Raw genomic sequence first — 15,578 nt, 5'->3', positions numbered from 1 at the left:
ACGCATGCGCAGACGCGCGCTTGCACGTGCAGAACTGCAACAAAGGAACCTACACTAGGGTCCCAACTAGGCCACCAACGCAACGCTCCAAAGACGGCCCACAACCGGCGAACCAGCTGCTTATTGGCTTCGAACCACGTCGATCATCGCTCTGCCCAATCCAGCCCCTCTTTCCTCCCGTGGCGTCACCTGGGAGTTGATGCCGCGCGAGTCGTTCCCGGTCACGTAGTCCACGGCCTCCCTCTCCGCTGTCGTCATCGCGGAGCTCTTCCTGACAGGCGGCCACTCCGCTTCCTATCTGTGAGCGGCAACCCAAAGCTCCAATCGGATGGAGAGGATCCGAGGGGGCTGGTGAAGTTCTCGCCCCGCCCACCAGCAGGACCCAGCCTGGAGCTGTTAGCAACTGTCTGCGGCCGCAGCTGCATCAGCAGCATTTGCGCGGGGGCTGGCTTTGCTTTCGGCGGTCTGGCTTTCTCTTGTGCCGAGGTAACTGGTGGTCAGAGCAGTTTTCAATATTCGCATGGGGATTTCAACCAGCCCAAAGTAATATAATGGAGAATAAATTACTGGTGCATGGCGGCAGTTTAGGCTTGTTTTGCTATGCACCCTTTTAATTTTAGTCTTGGGCTTGGATGTTGCTACTCTTGTTGTTGTTAACTATTATTAACTATTATTATTAATAATAATAATAACTATTATTAACTATTGTTGTTAGTCGCCCTGAGCCCGGTCTTGGCTGGGGAGGGCGGGGTATAAATAAAAAGTTGTTGTTGTTGTTGTTGTTGTTGTTGTTGTTATGCTCGCTTGCCTCTTCCTCTGAGTATTTCTCAAACTTGCGCGGGCGGCTCTTGTTGGACTATAACTCCCATTATCCTTAGCTAGCAGGACCAGTGGTCGGGGGTTTGTGTGATGGGAGTTGTAGTCCATCAACAGCTGGGTATCCAAGTTGGAGAAACACAGTCTGAGGCTTAAAAAGGGATGGTGTTTGGAGCTAGATTTTGGAGATTTGGTCTTTAGTCCAGTGACCATTGTCATGGATGAGATTCTTGCATTGTGGGGGGGTGGGGCGAGGTCCGCTAGATGACCCTCAAGGGTCCCTTCCAGGTCCATGATTCTTTGACCATAGGAAGCTGCTTTGCACTGAGCCAGGCCATAGGTCTAATCTAGCTCAGGACTATCTGTGTACAGGATTGCACTGACTTGCAGCCGTACAAGGTGTTGGTGTCAGGGGGATTTATAGGTTGTTTCTGCTTGTGATCTGAGTCCGCGTTGGATCTCTGTATCCAGTGATGTATTTTTAAGTGCACATGTTGTGCCGTTTTTGGTTCAGCCGTAGAAAGTGGTGTCAATATAGTTGGAAGTTATGAAGAACATTTGTGTGTGTGCAAAAGCACAAAAATTGGAGAAGGTATTTTAAAATAGATTTTTTTTTAAAAAAGAAAATGTTCAAAGCTATGCTATCTGAGTAATATCAGCCAACACCTTGTAAATACTCCTTTACCAAGCTTTGCTTTTGTGCGTGTAACAGCAGCTGGATCCACAAACAATTAGAGTATTGCAATTAGGTGATCGTTCTGGGTTCTTCCTGCAGATTGCCTTTGATCAAACTGTTGTTTATGCTTTAAAGGCTCAAGAGTAGGACAGGCATTTGACCCCTTTTGGCTGGTAATCCCACCTGTTATGTAGGTCAGTATACAGCACGGGGGCTGGACTGAGTGTGGGGCTGCCAGATGGAAGAGGCCTGAACATTTTATAGCTCTGTAGGAGAGATAATTTTGTCATGCAGAGTGCTTAAATTCTCTTGCCTACACCATAAAAGGTGCAGGACCCCTGTCTAAGGCAGGGGCCAATGGTTAGAGTGTTAGACCAGGATTGAGAAGACCATTAAATTATTGGTCACTCATAACCAGTTATTCCCTTTTTGCCTGGTTTACCACATGGGGTTATTGGAAAGATAAAATGAGGGATTCAGTGTCTGCTACCCTGAGCTGTTTGGAAGAAGGGCAGGTTAACACAACTGTTAAAAGTACTGGAGCCCTGTTCTCCTTTGGACCTGGGTTGGGAGAAGGAATAGAGAGCAACATTTGGTTCAAAAATGCCAGCAGATGATGACTGCATGTGCATTATCTCCAAGCCCCTTCCAAACCATCCTGCCCATATTTTTGTAATAGTGAAGAAGCCTGTCTTGTTTGTACACTGGTGTTCTTTGCAGAAACGGTTTATCCTGGATTGCCCCTGTGTTTTGTTCTCCAGCAGCCTCATGGGAACACTGGGATGTTCTCTTTTAACCTCTAGGACAGATCAGGTGACAGTGGTAACAAAAAGAACATTCTCGCCTGTGTGTGCTGCATTTTAACAGAACCAATTAGTTATTGTTTTCTGTCCTCACTAGACAGTTAGATAACTACAGTAGTACTGGGTTGTTTCTGCAGCACTTTGAAAGCTTCTCTTTAGAATTTCCACCTTCTTTTCCCTTGAACATCTGCAGAGAAAGTAAGAATTCAATATCAGATTTTTGTTTTATCGATGTAGAGATGTAGTGATTCTTGAAACATCACTCGCTGTTTTTATTCTAAAGGCACAAGTTCCATGCCAGAAATATGGTGACAAACCTTATTCTGAGACTGAGCATGTGAGAGGTAGAGTTATCTGTCTGTAGCCCTAACCATGTGCCCATTTTACAGCAGATAATGCTTTACAGAATTTTTTTTTTTTTTTTGAGAAAAGCTGTTTATCTGCTCAGTTTCTGCATCAAGGCACAGAAGCAGGACAACTGTAGCAGAATTAGGAGCCTAAATACAGTGCCTAAAGAGCTTCTCCAAAGAAATCTGTGTTTACTTGAACTTGAGAGGGGAAATGAAAATGGAAGCTATAGGGACCTGTCATGTTAAAGGTTAACCTTGTAGAGGAACTTGGCAGGTATGACTTCTATTAATATCACTGTGAGGCACTTAGTCAGCTGAAGGCGTTTGGATCCCTCCTCTGGGAGTTCATGGCAGAAAGAGTGATAGCGTACAGGTGACCATTCTGTTGCTTTCTGTATCATTCATCTGAGTGTTTTTCAAACTTGGGTCTCCAGCTGTTGCTGGACTACAGGTCCCATAATCCCTGACCACTGGCCCTGCTAGCTAGGGATGATGGGAGTTGTAGTACAACAACAGCTGGCGACCCAAGTTTGAGAAACACTGACCATTTGACCAAGTTGATATCCAGTGACTGCAAGTAAGCAAGTGGTAGCTTGGCTCACAGAACAAAAGCAGAAATCAACAGCAAGATGAGTGTTTGCGTGTTAACATTGCTGGATGCCTCTGCATTGCCATGTAGCTGTTGCCATGTTTGTCATCTCTTTCTCCTGCTCCATTTACCAGATTGCAAGTGCAATCCTATTCACGTCGACTAAGAAATAAGAATCACTAAGATAAATGGGGCTTGTTCCCAGATAAATGGGCATAGCATTGCAGCATAAATGCCCTCACCAAAAGCTGCTATTTGTCCTGCAAATATATGTAATATCATACAGGGACCCTATGGATACTGATAAATATTTTTTTGGAAGGCAAATACAGTGATACCTTGGGTTACATACGTTTCAGGTTACATACGCTTCAGGTTACACACTCAGCTAACCCAGAAATAATGCTTCAGGTTAAGAACAGAAATTGGGCTTCGTCGGCGCTGCGGCAGCAGGAGGCCCCATTAGCTAAAGTGGTGCTTCCGTTTAAGAACAGTTTCAGGTTAAGAACAGACCTCCGGAATTAAGTACGAATTAAGTACTTAACCCGAGGTACCACTGTAGCAGGGAGGGGGGAGGTGATTTAAATTGTGGAAATAGTGTGTGTATGAGGAAGGTTTAAAAACTTTCCACTCCAATCCCACACCTGGCTGCCTTGATCTAAAGGGAAGAGTTGGAAGATCCTATTCTCAGATCTCCAAAATCCGTGTCTGAATGTGTAGCTACATCCCAGTTATTCCACCCCCTCCCCATTGTGCAGATGGTGGTGGTGGATTAAGTCAGACCAGGAAGAAATACCCCATTTCTGGTTTATAGAAAATATTAGACTGCATGCCTCACCGCTTCTGTTAAAACCAACCAGTAGTCTTCAGAGCCCAGAAGTGCTGCTTAATTTGGGAATAAATGGACTGAAACCTTAAGCCAATGACAATATACACGCAAATCTCATTTTGACGCAACTCAGATGTCTCTTAATGGGATGCCTGTTCAACAGTGGACAGACTTGGTTTGCTTTGCACTCTGGAGAAATTGTGGCCCTGCAGCTTGGCTTCACTGGGAACCGCATGTCACAGAGAGCGCTGTAATTTTTGCAGACAGCTGAAACCTAGCGTTGGCCCAGCAGAAGGAACTGATTATGTAACAAGCCTTTCTCCCATCTCCATGCTGTTTGGGTATGAAAACTGGAAATTGAACAGCAAACAGGACTTGGGCTTTAAGCAAAGTTTGAACTTCAGAGTTCAGTTGCCTGAAGTTTCTCAGAAAACAACACAGTTATCTATACTTATTATTTTTATGCAGTAGCAAGTAGATATTTTCTAGCCCCAACTCTAGGATTCTAGTATCATGTTGGGAAAGTTGTGGTTAGAATGCTTCTCCCTAACATGCCAGGTGCCAGAGTTCAAGGATTCCTGTAATTCTGGTTTTGTTGTGTATGGAGGAGTATTCACTCATCTGAACTCATAGCTCAGACACAGTTTTACCACCTCTGGGAATACTAATATTTGATTCTTCCCCCCTGACCCCGACCCTAACTTCAGTAGCTTTCATGGTGTTTTCTTTTTCTCTTTTAATATTGCAGCCTACCTATAAAGTCTTTTGCCTCATATTTGTGTAGGATGAATGCATTTGCAATGGATAAGGTGAGTTCAAATTGTTTTTATCTTTATCTTGTTTTAAAGCAGATTGTTGCATGATTATTTTTTATGTGCTCTTGTCTCCTGCCTTTGTAGCTTGGCAGGTGTCTGGGATGCGTTGGCTGAGCAAGCCATGATAAAGCAGTGTGGTTGGATTTGGGCATAATGTCATACCACACTTAAATAGAGTTATGGTTTGTAAGCCAACAATAAACATAGATTAGCATCATGGGTTATTGGCAGAAAATAAACTAGGGTCAGCCCATTGAACTGGGTTCACATATTCAAACGAACCTGTAGTTAGGCTGGACCAGTGATGGTGTAGCGTTATGTGCAAACCAGGTCAGTGTCTAGATCATGCACCAGCTCCATTTTGATTGCTAGCACCAGTGGATGTGGCACCCGGCTTCTTTTGGGTTTGAATTTCCATTAGGTTTGAGCAGTCCTGTTATTCAAATGCTTCTTCAGTGTTACAATTCCAGTGGTGCAGTCAGAAGGTCTATTATGAAGAAACTGTAACCAGTGAAAGCTGAAGCTGAAGAAGTGTGATTTATTAAAACCTGCACAAACCCAATGACTTATTGGTATATGAATTAAGCTGATTTATTGGGAATTAAGCTAGTTTATTTGGAAATGGTGGAGTCCTGCGGAGGTGCTAATGAGTCTCAAAGCAGCAGAAGAACAAGCACAAAAAATGTCCTTGCTTAATAGCTGTATTTTTGAGATATGGAGAAAGAGGGTCACGCCCACTGACCCCTGGACCTTTCCCCAGCAATAGGTAAAGGTAAAGGGACCCCTGACCATTAGGTCCAGTCGCAGACGACTCTGGGGTTGCGGCGCTCATCTTGCTTTATTGGCTGAGGGAGCCGGCGTACAGCTTCCGGGTCATGTAGCCAGCATGACTAAGCCGCTTCTGGCGAACCAGAGCAGCACACGGAAACGCCGCTTACCTTCCCACCAGAGCGGTACCTATTTATCTACTTGCACTTTGATGTGCTTTCGAACTGCTAGGTTGGCAGGGACCGAGCGACGGGAGCTCACCCCGTTGCAGGGATTCGAACCGCCGACCTTCTGATCGGCAAGTCCTAGGCTCTGTGGTTTAACCCACAGCGCCACCTGCGTCCCACTTCCCCCAGCAATAAACCAGCTTTGTTAGAAATACCCACTGTATTAGGGATATCCTAATATGGGCATGTTCTAGTCAAGGTATTGAGCCCTCTCCGGGCATTTAAAAAGAACAGATGAGGTCTCAAACTTAGGAGGGAGATGGGAGCATGGACAGTCCAAACGTACCAGGAGAGGTTGCTTGTTGCCAGATCGCCACCTGTTAAGTTGTATGTGCTTCAGAGCTCCGTTCAGACCTTCCTGCTCAGTGCGGGAGCAGGTGTGCGCGCACATACACCACACAAACCTCCTCCATAGGTTGAACCTCAGATGTTCTTTTTGAACACTTGGAAAATGGCAACTGTGAGGTGAAAATATGGCACTGCCTCTACATTTTTGAATCTTGGAACTGGCTTTGTTTCCCCATATCACACAGACCTTGTATGTTATCTCACTGTTCCCAGACAACTAGGTGCCACTTCTGCTGCGCTGTTGTATCACGTGATAGCTTCTGTGCGCCATAATGGCAGAGGCCAGGTCCCTGCTATGTCTGAATTGAATCCAGACATGTCTGCTGCCTTGCGGGATATCTTTGGGAGAAGGAAAGGCTAAGGAGTAAACCCTACGCAAATCTGAAGTGGAGTCCCAAAGATGTTTGGATGGCACTTTGGACGCCTCCTTCCGGCAACTCCTGCAGCCCAGCTGGTGCCTAAAATATTGCTCTGCTTTCCTTTGGACCTCACCAGCTCAGGCTGCCCAGGCTTGCCCCCCAGACAGGTCACTTCGGTGCTGCAAAGACAGTGGTTTGACTTCACCCCCGGAGGCACACTCCATTGCCTCTCAAGACAGATGGGTGCCATCAACAAATGATTAGGCATGTCTAATACTGTAGCCTTTGAGATTTATATAATGTCCTGAATTAAGCTAGATGCACATGATGGATTTGAGGGCACGGAGGTAGGGATCTTTTTCAAAAGCAATATAGATAGCTGTGTTTGCTTGAATACACTTTTTGTGTGTGTGTGGAACCGGAAGAGAATCTAGGTAAGTTGTATAAGGATATAGCAATAGATTACAAAATGTAATTGATATGTTCGTATTAGATTGTGGATTACCAGGGGTAAATAGAAATTACAGGGCATGGGAGGATTGACTAGTAAGCAGCTAAGGTGATCAGAATTTCATATGTGCAGGAGCAGGAATTTGATAGATCAGGAGATGCACATTGCTGGTTTCAATACGCAATCCTGCATTTGCCAATTTGAGGGCCGGGTTTCATTGGGTGTGTGTTGCAGGTATTGTTTGGCCGCAAGGAACTTTAATTGTGTCATCCTGGGTCGTCTTCTGCAACAGGCGCATTGAGCATGTTGTCGCTGATTGGGTGGAAAAGCCTTCCCCAACCTGGTGCCCTCGGTTTTGGGCTGAGGGGAGTTGTAGACCAAAACATCTGGACAGCACTAAAAAACCAATAAGCCCCTCCCCCAAACACAGCTGAAGTTTCTGAACCATCTTCAGAGGCAGCCCTACATATGACGCATTGCAGTAACCTAGAGGTTACCAAAGCATAGACAACAGTGGTCAGGCTAACCCTGTCCACATAGGGGCACAACTGGGCCACCAGCTGAAGCTGGTGGGAGGCCCTCTGCAGCAGCAAAGGACCCAGAAGTACCAACAACAACAACAACAACATATTATTTATATCCTGCCCATCTGGCTGGGTTTCCCTAGCCACCCTGGGCGGCTTCCAACAAAATATTAAAATACAGTAGTCCATCAAACATTAACGGTTCCTACTTGGTGGAATGCTCTGTCCCACGAGACTATGTCCCTGCAGGACTTGATCTCCTTCCGCAGGGCCTGTAAGACAGAGCTATTCCGCCTGGCCTTCAATTTGAATTAGCCTGATCCTCTGTTCCCTTTTCCCTTTCCTTTTCTATGAAGAAACCCTTTCTGGGACCCCACATTTAAATTTTTCCCTGGTCTCCTTGCTAGCCCTAGTAGGACCAACTTGGCCAGTTAGCCTTGTTGGTCATTTGATGTTTACTGATTGGGGGTTCCCCCCCCCCAAAAATGACCCCTGATTTTTTGAATTTTATTGATATTGATGCTGCATTTATGTTGTATTTTATGCTGTTTTTAAGTTGCATCTTTAATCAATGTTTTATATTTGCTCTTAGCCGCCCTGAGCCCGGTTTTTAAACCGGGAAGGGCGGGGTATAAATAAAAAAATTATTATTATTATTTGTTATTATTAAAAGCTTCCCTAAATAGGGCTGCCTTCAGATGTCTTCTAAGTCTGGTAATTGTTGTTCTCTTTGCATACCCTTTCCTTCAGAGGGAGTGTAACCCCATCAAGAGCAGGCAACATCCCAGCTACCTGGTCTAGCAAACCACCCACTAATCGTGCTTTTAGCACTAGTCTTCAGTTTACTGTAGCACTGGCTGAACGTATCAGTAATCGCCATTGCTGTGCTTGAACTGAGAGTGCAGTGGAGGGAACGCCCAATGTCCTTCTGCATGTTACAGAATGGTGGATGAGCAGCCTTCACCTCTCATTGCTGAAAATCTAATTGGGCAACTCGTGACAAGATTCTGTGGGTCCCCAGCGTTCACCACAACACAGTAACCCAAAGCGTTTGACCTATGTGTTCCTTCTCTTTATTAGATGGCCTATCATTAGATGCTACTCCTGTTGCAAACCCAAGGAAGTTGCAGCCAAAATGGCCAAGTACAAACTGATCCTCTTGAGGCACGGCGAAGGGGCCTGGAACAAAGAGAACCGCTTCTGCAGTTGGGTGGACCAGAAGCTGAGCAGCGACGGGATAAAAGAGGCTCAGAACTGCGGCAGGCACCTCAAAGCTCTTGGCATTGAGTTCGACCTTGTGTTTACATCCCTCCTCAGCCGCTCTATTCAGACTGCCTGGCTTGTGCTGGAGCAGATGGGGCAGGAGTGGGTCACCACCGAATCTTCCTGGAGGCTGAACGAGCGGCACTACGGTGCCCTGATAGGCCTCAACAGGGCAGAGATGGCGCTGAACCACGGCGAGGAGCAGGTGAAAAGGTGGAGGAGGAGCTACGACGTCACCCCGCCTCCCATCACCGAGTCCCACCTTTACTACCACGAAATCTACAACGATCGCAGGTATAAGCACTGCGACGTGCCGTTGGAGAAACTCCCGAGGGCAGAAAGCTTGAAAGAAGTGCTTGATAGACTCCTTCCCTATTGGAACGAGAGGATAGCTCCGGAGGTGAAGAGGGGCAAGACGGTTTTAATTTCTGCTCACGGCAACAGCACGCGCGCTTTGCTGAAACATTTGGAAGGTAATGTAGTGCCACTAATTTGCTCTAAATGTGGTATAAACATTGGGGACCATCCTGTCTTCTTTGGCTATTCGTTCAGGAATAAATTCTATCTCTCAAATTAAAAAGGGCACAGTTATACTATTAGTTTTATGGCAATTTTAACTGTTGTGGCTTTTCTCGAAAAATCTTGAGACTCCAAGGTCAGCAAGCATCCTGAGAATTCTCTGTTGGAGACCTCTCGTCTTCCTTGGAGGACCGCCTTGCCCTGGTTCCATAGAGGGAAGGACTGCCTATTGCGTTTCTTTGTCCGTAGTGTGCATAAGTTCGTAGATCAGGGATGGGGAAATTTGTGGCCTTCAGAAGTTCCATTGGCTTTCGTCTGCATGGCCAACAATCAAGGGTGATTGGTTGGGGGAGTCCAACAGCCTTTGAAGGGCCACCGGTTCCTCATCCCTGCTTTAGAAAACAAAATACTGTATATGCTTCTGTAGCCTTGTGAGCTAGCTAGCCAGATGGCCGTTGCTGACAATCTCTAGAGCATTCTCGAGTTTGCAGAGTTATTTGCAGTGATTCTTGCCCTTGCCATCTTCCCAGGAAATCTGTGGACCTAAGTTATGCGGCGGGAGGTTGTGTTGTGTGTGTCTTCTGTGATGTTCTGTGATGTGTGTCTTCTGCCCCACTCTCATGGCCTGTTCAGAGTGGAAGCGCCCATAGCCCTGGTTATGGCACAAATATGTTCACCCCTGCTTACCTTACCAGCGTTGTGCTGTTGCCTACTCTCCAGCGCAGTAGATGAATGGCAAAAACAACCGCTGGAGCTGATGCCACGTTTTCCTTTTGCGTGCGATATTTCCCCGTGACCGACTGACGAAAACGAAACGTTCGTATTTAGAAATGGCTTATTCAAACAGACCTCATAGGAACAATGTTTCCCAATATCAAGCCTTTCCCAATATCGAACCTACCCATTGATTGCCAACAAAACACGCAGGGCTCATTCCTGCAGGTGTCAGCCAGTTCCTCAGAAGGCTGAGGGGGTGGACGTTGGTTATTAACGCCTCTAGGCCATTGCCAGACTTGGAGAAGGCCTTTTCAGCAGAGGTGGCTCCAAGTCTAGAGGCCTCTATAAATCAAAGCGACATGTCCTCATGTACTCCTTTGGTCCCTGCCCAAGCTATAGGCTGTAATACCTGATCTGATATTAGGTAACGCTGCAGAAATAGGAGGTTGTTGTAAAAGTTGCACAGTTCACTTTGCTTGCTTGCTTCTGAGGCAGCCTACACTACTCTCAAACGTGACCTGTTGTCAGGAAGTTCTCCCCGAAGCTTAGCCGGCACCCCCATTCTTCTAATTTGAACCTACTGGCTTCATAGAATCGCAGAGCGGGAAAGGACCTCATGGCTCACCTAGTCCAATCCCCTGCAATGCAGGAATCTCATCAAAGTCATCTTTATCACCCTATGCTTATTAGAAAATATGGTATAAAGCAGAAGCCTTTCTGGACCAGTTGTGGGAGCAATTTTTGATAGGCCAGTGTCAATAGGAGGAGATTTCAGTGCAAGAATTGGTATAGAAAGAGAAGAACAAACTAAGTGAGAAGGAAGTTAAACTTGCAGAGATTAACCAGTTAAACTTCGTTGCTTAGTTTTTGAGCTAGTAACTTCCGTGAACTTACTTGCAAAGCTGATGCCTCTCCTTGTTTTTGTGCTTTCCTTCCTTGAACCTTTTTCATTTGGAGCAGGTAGGGTGGGAAAGGCAGAATGTTCTAAAAAGACCAAACCCAGGGACAGTAAATGGTGTGTAATGTAGATGTGCCATTACATAGACATATGCTTTTCAGGTAGCTCAGTCGGTAGAGCATAAGACTCTTCATCTCAGGGTTGTGTGTTCGAGCCCCACATTGGGCAAAAGATTCCCTCATTGCAGAGGGTTGGACCAGATGTGGTCTCTTCCAACTCTACAGTTCCATGATTCTATGATTTCCTGTTGCATCCAAGCAGGCAATGTGGACTTAATTGCTTTTGCTCAGCTTGGTGTGCTGAAAATTGCTGGGGCCACAACCCAAAGAGAAATGGATGCACAAGTCACATGAAAGGTCAACCGTCTTGTGTTACGAGTTGTGTAAAGTAACCAGACCCTGGCCTTAGTTGACATTCATGATGTCCCTCCAGCGTGTCATCATAGAAGTTGCCCAGTACTGACTTTCAGTGTTTGGCTCACGCTTTTGAGGAGGCAAGGCAAGGCAGGAAAGAGTTCTAGGTTATCCAAGGCCCTTCAGTTTATTTATTTAAATATTTGTAAACTGCTATTCCATTAAAAAAAGAAAACATAGCAAGGCAGTGTGCACCATAAAATAAAATGAAATACTACAGTAACATCCACAAAGGCTGTGTATTAAAAAAGAGATCACGTTCAAAAGGCCTGTCAGAGCTGTCCAGGTTTCAAAAGATGTCTGAAGGAAAACAGGGAAGACGCCTGTCAGACTTATTGTCGGGCAAAGTGTCCCGCAGGACCTGCCATGCTAAACCTTTTGCCCCTGGTAAAGACCGACCGACCCTCAGGGACTGCCAAAGTGCCCCATCCTCTTTCCCCGTCTCTTGAAACAAATCTGAAGTTGTTATCCTAGCAAGAGAAACCTTTGGAAGTGCATCGCTCAGTGATGTAATACTCTACCGAAGGAAAGGAGCGCTGTATTGGAAAGATGGGGATGCTTGTGTTTGAAAGAGCAGGATGACTACTCCCTATTCTAATTCCTGTCTGGAATGCTCTCCTCAGAAAGGCTTGCCTGGCGCCATCTTTACATGTCTTTAGGTGTCAGGCAAAAACATTTCCCTTTACCCAGGGCCTGTGGGATAAATATTCCATGGCCTGTGAAAGTGTGGGGAAGTTTTGATGATTATTTTACTATTAGGCTGTCCGTCATTATTTTTAATATGTTTTTATTATGATGTTCTGTGATGTGTTTTTAATGGGATCTTCTGAAAAAGCGTGGTATATTGAAGTAATGATGATGATGATGATGATAATAACAATAACAACCTACTGTTTTTTTTTTAAAGAAAGCTCTGAATCTGGAGATTATGGTTCATCTGGAGGCAGGGACTGCCTCCCCCACCCCAGATACCCATGATAGCTGCCCATTGTTCTGGGGAACAATCAAGGGCAACCTATTACACATCTTTCCGCATGAAATGAAGTATTCTTCCAGGTTATCTGACCTTCACCAGATTTTGAAAGTTTGGTAAATAGGATGACACTTCATGGCAGCTTAGGCCCAAGAGCCTCCCATGAACCCGAGCGCAAGAGGCACATATAAACATTCCATTGTTTCCTCCTCTGCAGGCATCTCTGATGAGGACATAGTCAATGTGACTCTGCCCACGGGCGTCCCAGTTCTCCTGGAGCTTGACGAGGATCTACGCTCTCTTGGCCCTCACCAGTTCATTGGTGACCAAGAGGCAATCCAAGCTGCCATCAAGAAAGTGGAAGATCAAGGCAAAGCCAAGCCCACGCTTGAGAAATGAAAGACTGCTTATGCAAAATGCTCTCCCTTTTACCTCTTACCGTGCGCAGGAAAAGGATAGCGCTTTCTGCTTGCCCTGTGAGGGCTTGCTTAAGTTCCCAGTAAGTGGTAGATTTTTTTAGCATTTTAGCATACAATTTTTGGTTATTCCTTCTTTCCTTCTAGCAGCTGTGTTGGATCCTGGTACAAGTAGCAGTGAATTTTGTTACTTGTACAGAAAGCTGTTGTTATAAACTTTCCATAGCCTTTGTATAAGTCTTACACTATCGGAGAAGGCCAGAGCAAGAACCGGTACGCTGAATATATATATTCATCATTGTGATCAATGGAGAAAACGCTTTCTGATTTTAACCTAGGCCTCAAGTGATAGTTACAAGTTATCAGGTTCACAGATGCTAAACAGTCACATAATTATTTAATTTAGAATACCGGCTCCCCCCCCCCACCCGAATTTTTCTCCCCACTGTTTGCAATTCGACAACTTCTGGTATAGCGTTTATCTCTGTTAAACGGATTGGTGTGATTTTTGTTGCATGGCTGACTGTGTTGTTTTGAATAAAGCCCGTATATTTCTACAGGCATCAAAATGCTCACATTGGCTGAATTTTCCCAAGTTTTACTTTTCATGTTGGAGAGGACCATTTAAAAAACAAATCCCAGTTAGACTTGACCCATATGCAGTAAAGAAGGGTGGATGTTGATGGTATACTTCAAAATCTCATTATTATTTTTAAAGATTTATATTCTAAATTTTGCTTTGGATGTCAGGATATAAGTTGTGCTCTAGGGAGAAGAAGCAGTTTCCAATGAAGCAATACACAAGGTTCATTCATAAAGGAACTTCCTCTTCCTGCACACTCCCCGTGCCATCCTCAAATCTGCTCCTGAGGGTTAAGAAAACTTGGATAATATTTTTTGGGGGGAGCATGCAAGCAGGAAGAGGAGATAGAGGGAAAATTCCATTGCACAGTCAGAAGTTCTTTTATTCCCAGGCCAGCATCTCCTATACATTGTACCCTGTAGGAATGCTGTAGGAACATTTGTGGGGTTGATGGCATGTTAGTCCAAAAGACCTGAAGACTTACCAGCTTTGTGAAGACTGAACTACTGGAACATATAAATGTAAACTCTTATGCTATCCAGTAGAATGTTCTTGGGACAGCCAGGGCTGTGTTGAGTATTCAGTTTTTAAATAGTTCTGTATCACTTTTCCAGGTTCAAACAGAACATAGAATGCTAATCTGTTTTATTTTATTTTATTTCATTTTTTCATTTTATAACACGAATAGAATACTAATCTGTTTTAAGTACAGAACTATGTAAAACAATCACAGTCAATTAACAAATAGAAGGAAGCTCAGAAAGGGGAAGGATCTACAGTCCCATTGATCAGCGCAACCAGTTGTTTAATTTCAGAATTTTCCTCTCTTCCGGGGTCATGACCTTCCAACAGGAAGGAGTGATAAAATAGCCATCAATGTCCTACAACTTCCTCTCCAGAATCTAATAGACCCTTGCACTACACGAGACCCTCTGTCAGCATTTCTAAGCACAAATGCATTTATTTATATATTTTAGAAACTTTGAAGACATTGCAAAATTGTATCCTTGACAGGGTAGGGTTTCAGGGGAGAACTGGGGGGCGGGGGAGAGATCTAAAATAATGTGCACTAATTGTTTGCTTATCCAAACTAAACTGCTTTTTTTGCACCTGTACAAGTGACAAATATAATTCAGTTTGCACATACAAAATGCTATCTCTGTGTGTACGTGTCTTTGTGAAACAAGCAAGCAGCTGTTACTACGGTAACTTCTTTCATTTGTTCCTTCCATCTTGGAATCTGAAGCGGAGTTTACAGGGTACCTCAGCCCTGTCTCCTATCCAAGCACTGATCAGACCCAGTCCTGGTTGGTTTTAGCAAGATTGTTGTATGATGTGCCTTCAGGTCAAATCCTGGTAATGACAAATATATGTAAGGGATGAAGTGAGGAGCCACATTTTGTTAACAGGCCCCACTTGTGGTGGTATTTTATTTCTCACCAGAGTTTATTGCCCACTTTACTAAGGTAGCTTCGAAATTAAACCTAGAAAAGACGAATCGTATCAGGCCTGGGAAAATGTAGTTTTCACCTAGCACCAAAAAGAAAGAGCACACCCGGAGAGCTTCTCTGGTAAGAGAGTTCCAACATGTGGTGCCACCACTGAGAAGGCCTTGTCTGTGATCCCGACTCATCTTAACAAGGGGTGGGACCTCTTGAGGCTGATCCCCATAAGTGGGCATATTATATTGGAGCAGGCAGTTCTTTAGGTAACTCCTGAAATATAAGCTGTTTGTCATTCTTGTGGAATTGCTGGGCCTAATCACACATGTTTACATGACTTTAATTCAGGAGTGGGTAATTGATGGCTTTCCAGCTTTTGTTGGACTACAGCCCTCGTCAGCCCCAGGTAGCTTGGCCACAATGGTCAGGAATGATGAGACCTGTGCTCTGGCAATATCTGGGCGGGGCATAGGTTCCCTACTCCTACTTTAATTGCAAACACCCACACAAAATATTTCAATGGGAACTGTGGCCTGAGCATTGTTGAAACAGCGATTAGGGACAAATCTAGTGTGTGGCAGAGAATGCAGATTTGCTGGAAGGAGCACAAGAAGTCATAAAGCAGCCAGAGCCATTGGTCCGAAAGAGTGCTGTCCTATTTACAGCCATCACAATCTCTTAGTGAATTACAAAAATATAAAGGAACAGCAGAGGGAGCTGGAGCGTTGGGATTGCTCTT

The 15,578-nt window shown here is 44.9% G+C and overlaps 2 protein-coding genes across 3 annotated transcripts in view; both read left to right on the top strand.

Moving 5' to 3' along the window:
- Positions 1 to 15,578, top strand: part of LOC310826186 (tigger transposable element-derived protein 1-like) — a 1,677,490-nt gene that overhangs the window by 1,331,057 nt on the left and 330,855 nt on the right. The window lies entirely within an intron of this gene.
- On the top strand, positions 286 to 14,548 carry BPGM (bisphosphoglycerate mutase). 2 transcript variants are annotated; one of them, XM_083700912.1, is made up of 4 exons: positions 286 to 486; positions 4,812 to 4,872; positions 8,636 to 9,291; positions 12,616 to 14,548. In XM_083700912.1, exons 2-4 carry the CDS (start codon positions 4,853 to 4,855, stop codon positions 12,795 to 12,797), a joined length of 858 nt encoding a protein of 285 aa, XP_083557038.1. In that variant the 5' UTR covers positions 286 to 486; positions 4,812 to 4,852; the 3' UTR covers positions 12,798 to 14,548. The 2 variants fall into 2 exon arrangements, with proteins under 2 accessions (XP_083557038.1, XP_083557039.1); XM_083700913.1 differs by having other exon boundaries at positions 394 to 543.

Source organism: Podarcis gaigeae, assembly GCF_964106915.1.
Source record: "Podarcis gaigeae genome assembly, chromosome: 10".
Taxonomy (NCBI): Eukaryota; Metazoa; Chordata; class Lepidosauria; order Squamata; family Lacertidae; genus Podarcis; species Podarcis gaigeae.
The sequence above is the reverse complement of the archived record's forward strand: the minus strand, read 5'-3'. Positions and strand labels throughout refer to the sequence as shown.

Coding starts and splice junctions, on each gene's coding strand:
- BPGM (XM_083700912.1), top strand. CDS start 4,853: ATGCATTTGCAATGGATAAG. Junction 4,873..8,635: donor ATGCATTTGCAATGGATAAG/GTGAGTTCAAAT, acceptor TCTCTTTATTAG/ATGGCCTATCATTAGATGCT. Junction 9,292..12,615: donor TTTGCTGAAACATTTGGAAG/GTAATGTAGTGC, acceptor CCTCCTCTGCAG/GCATCTCTGATGAGGACATA.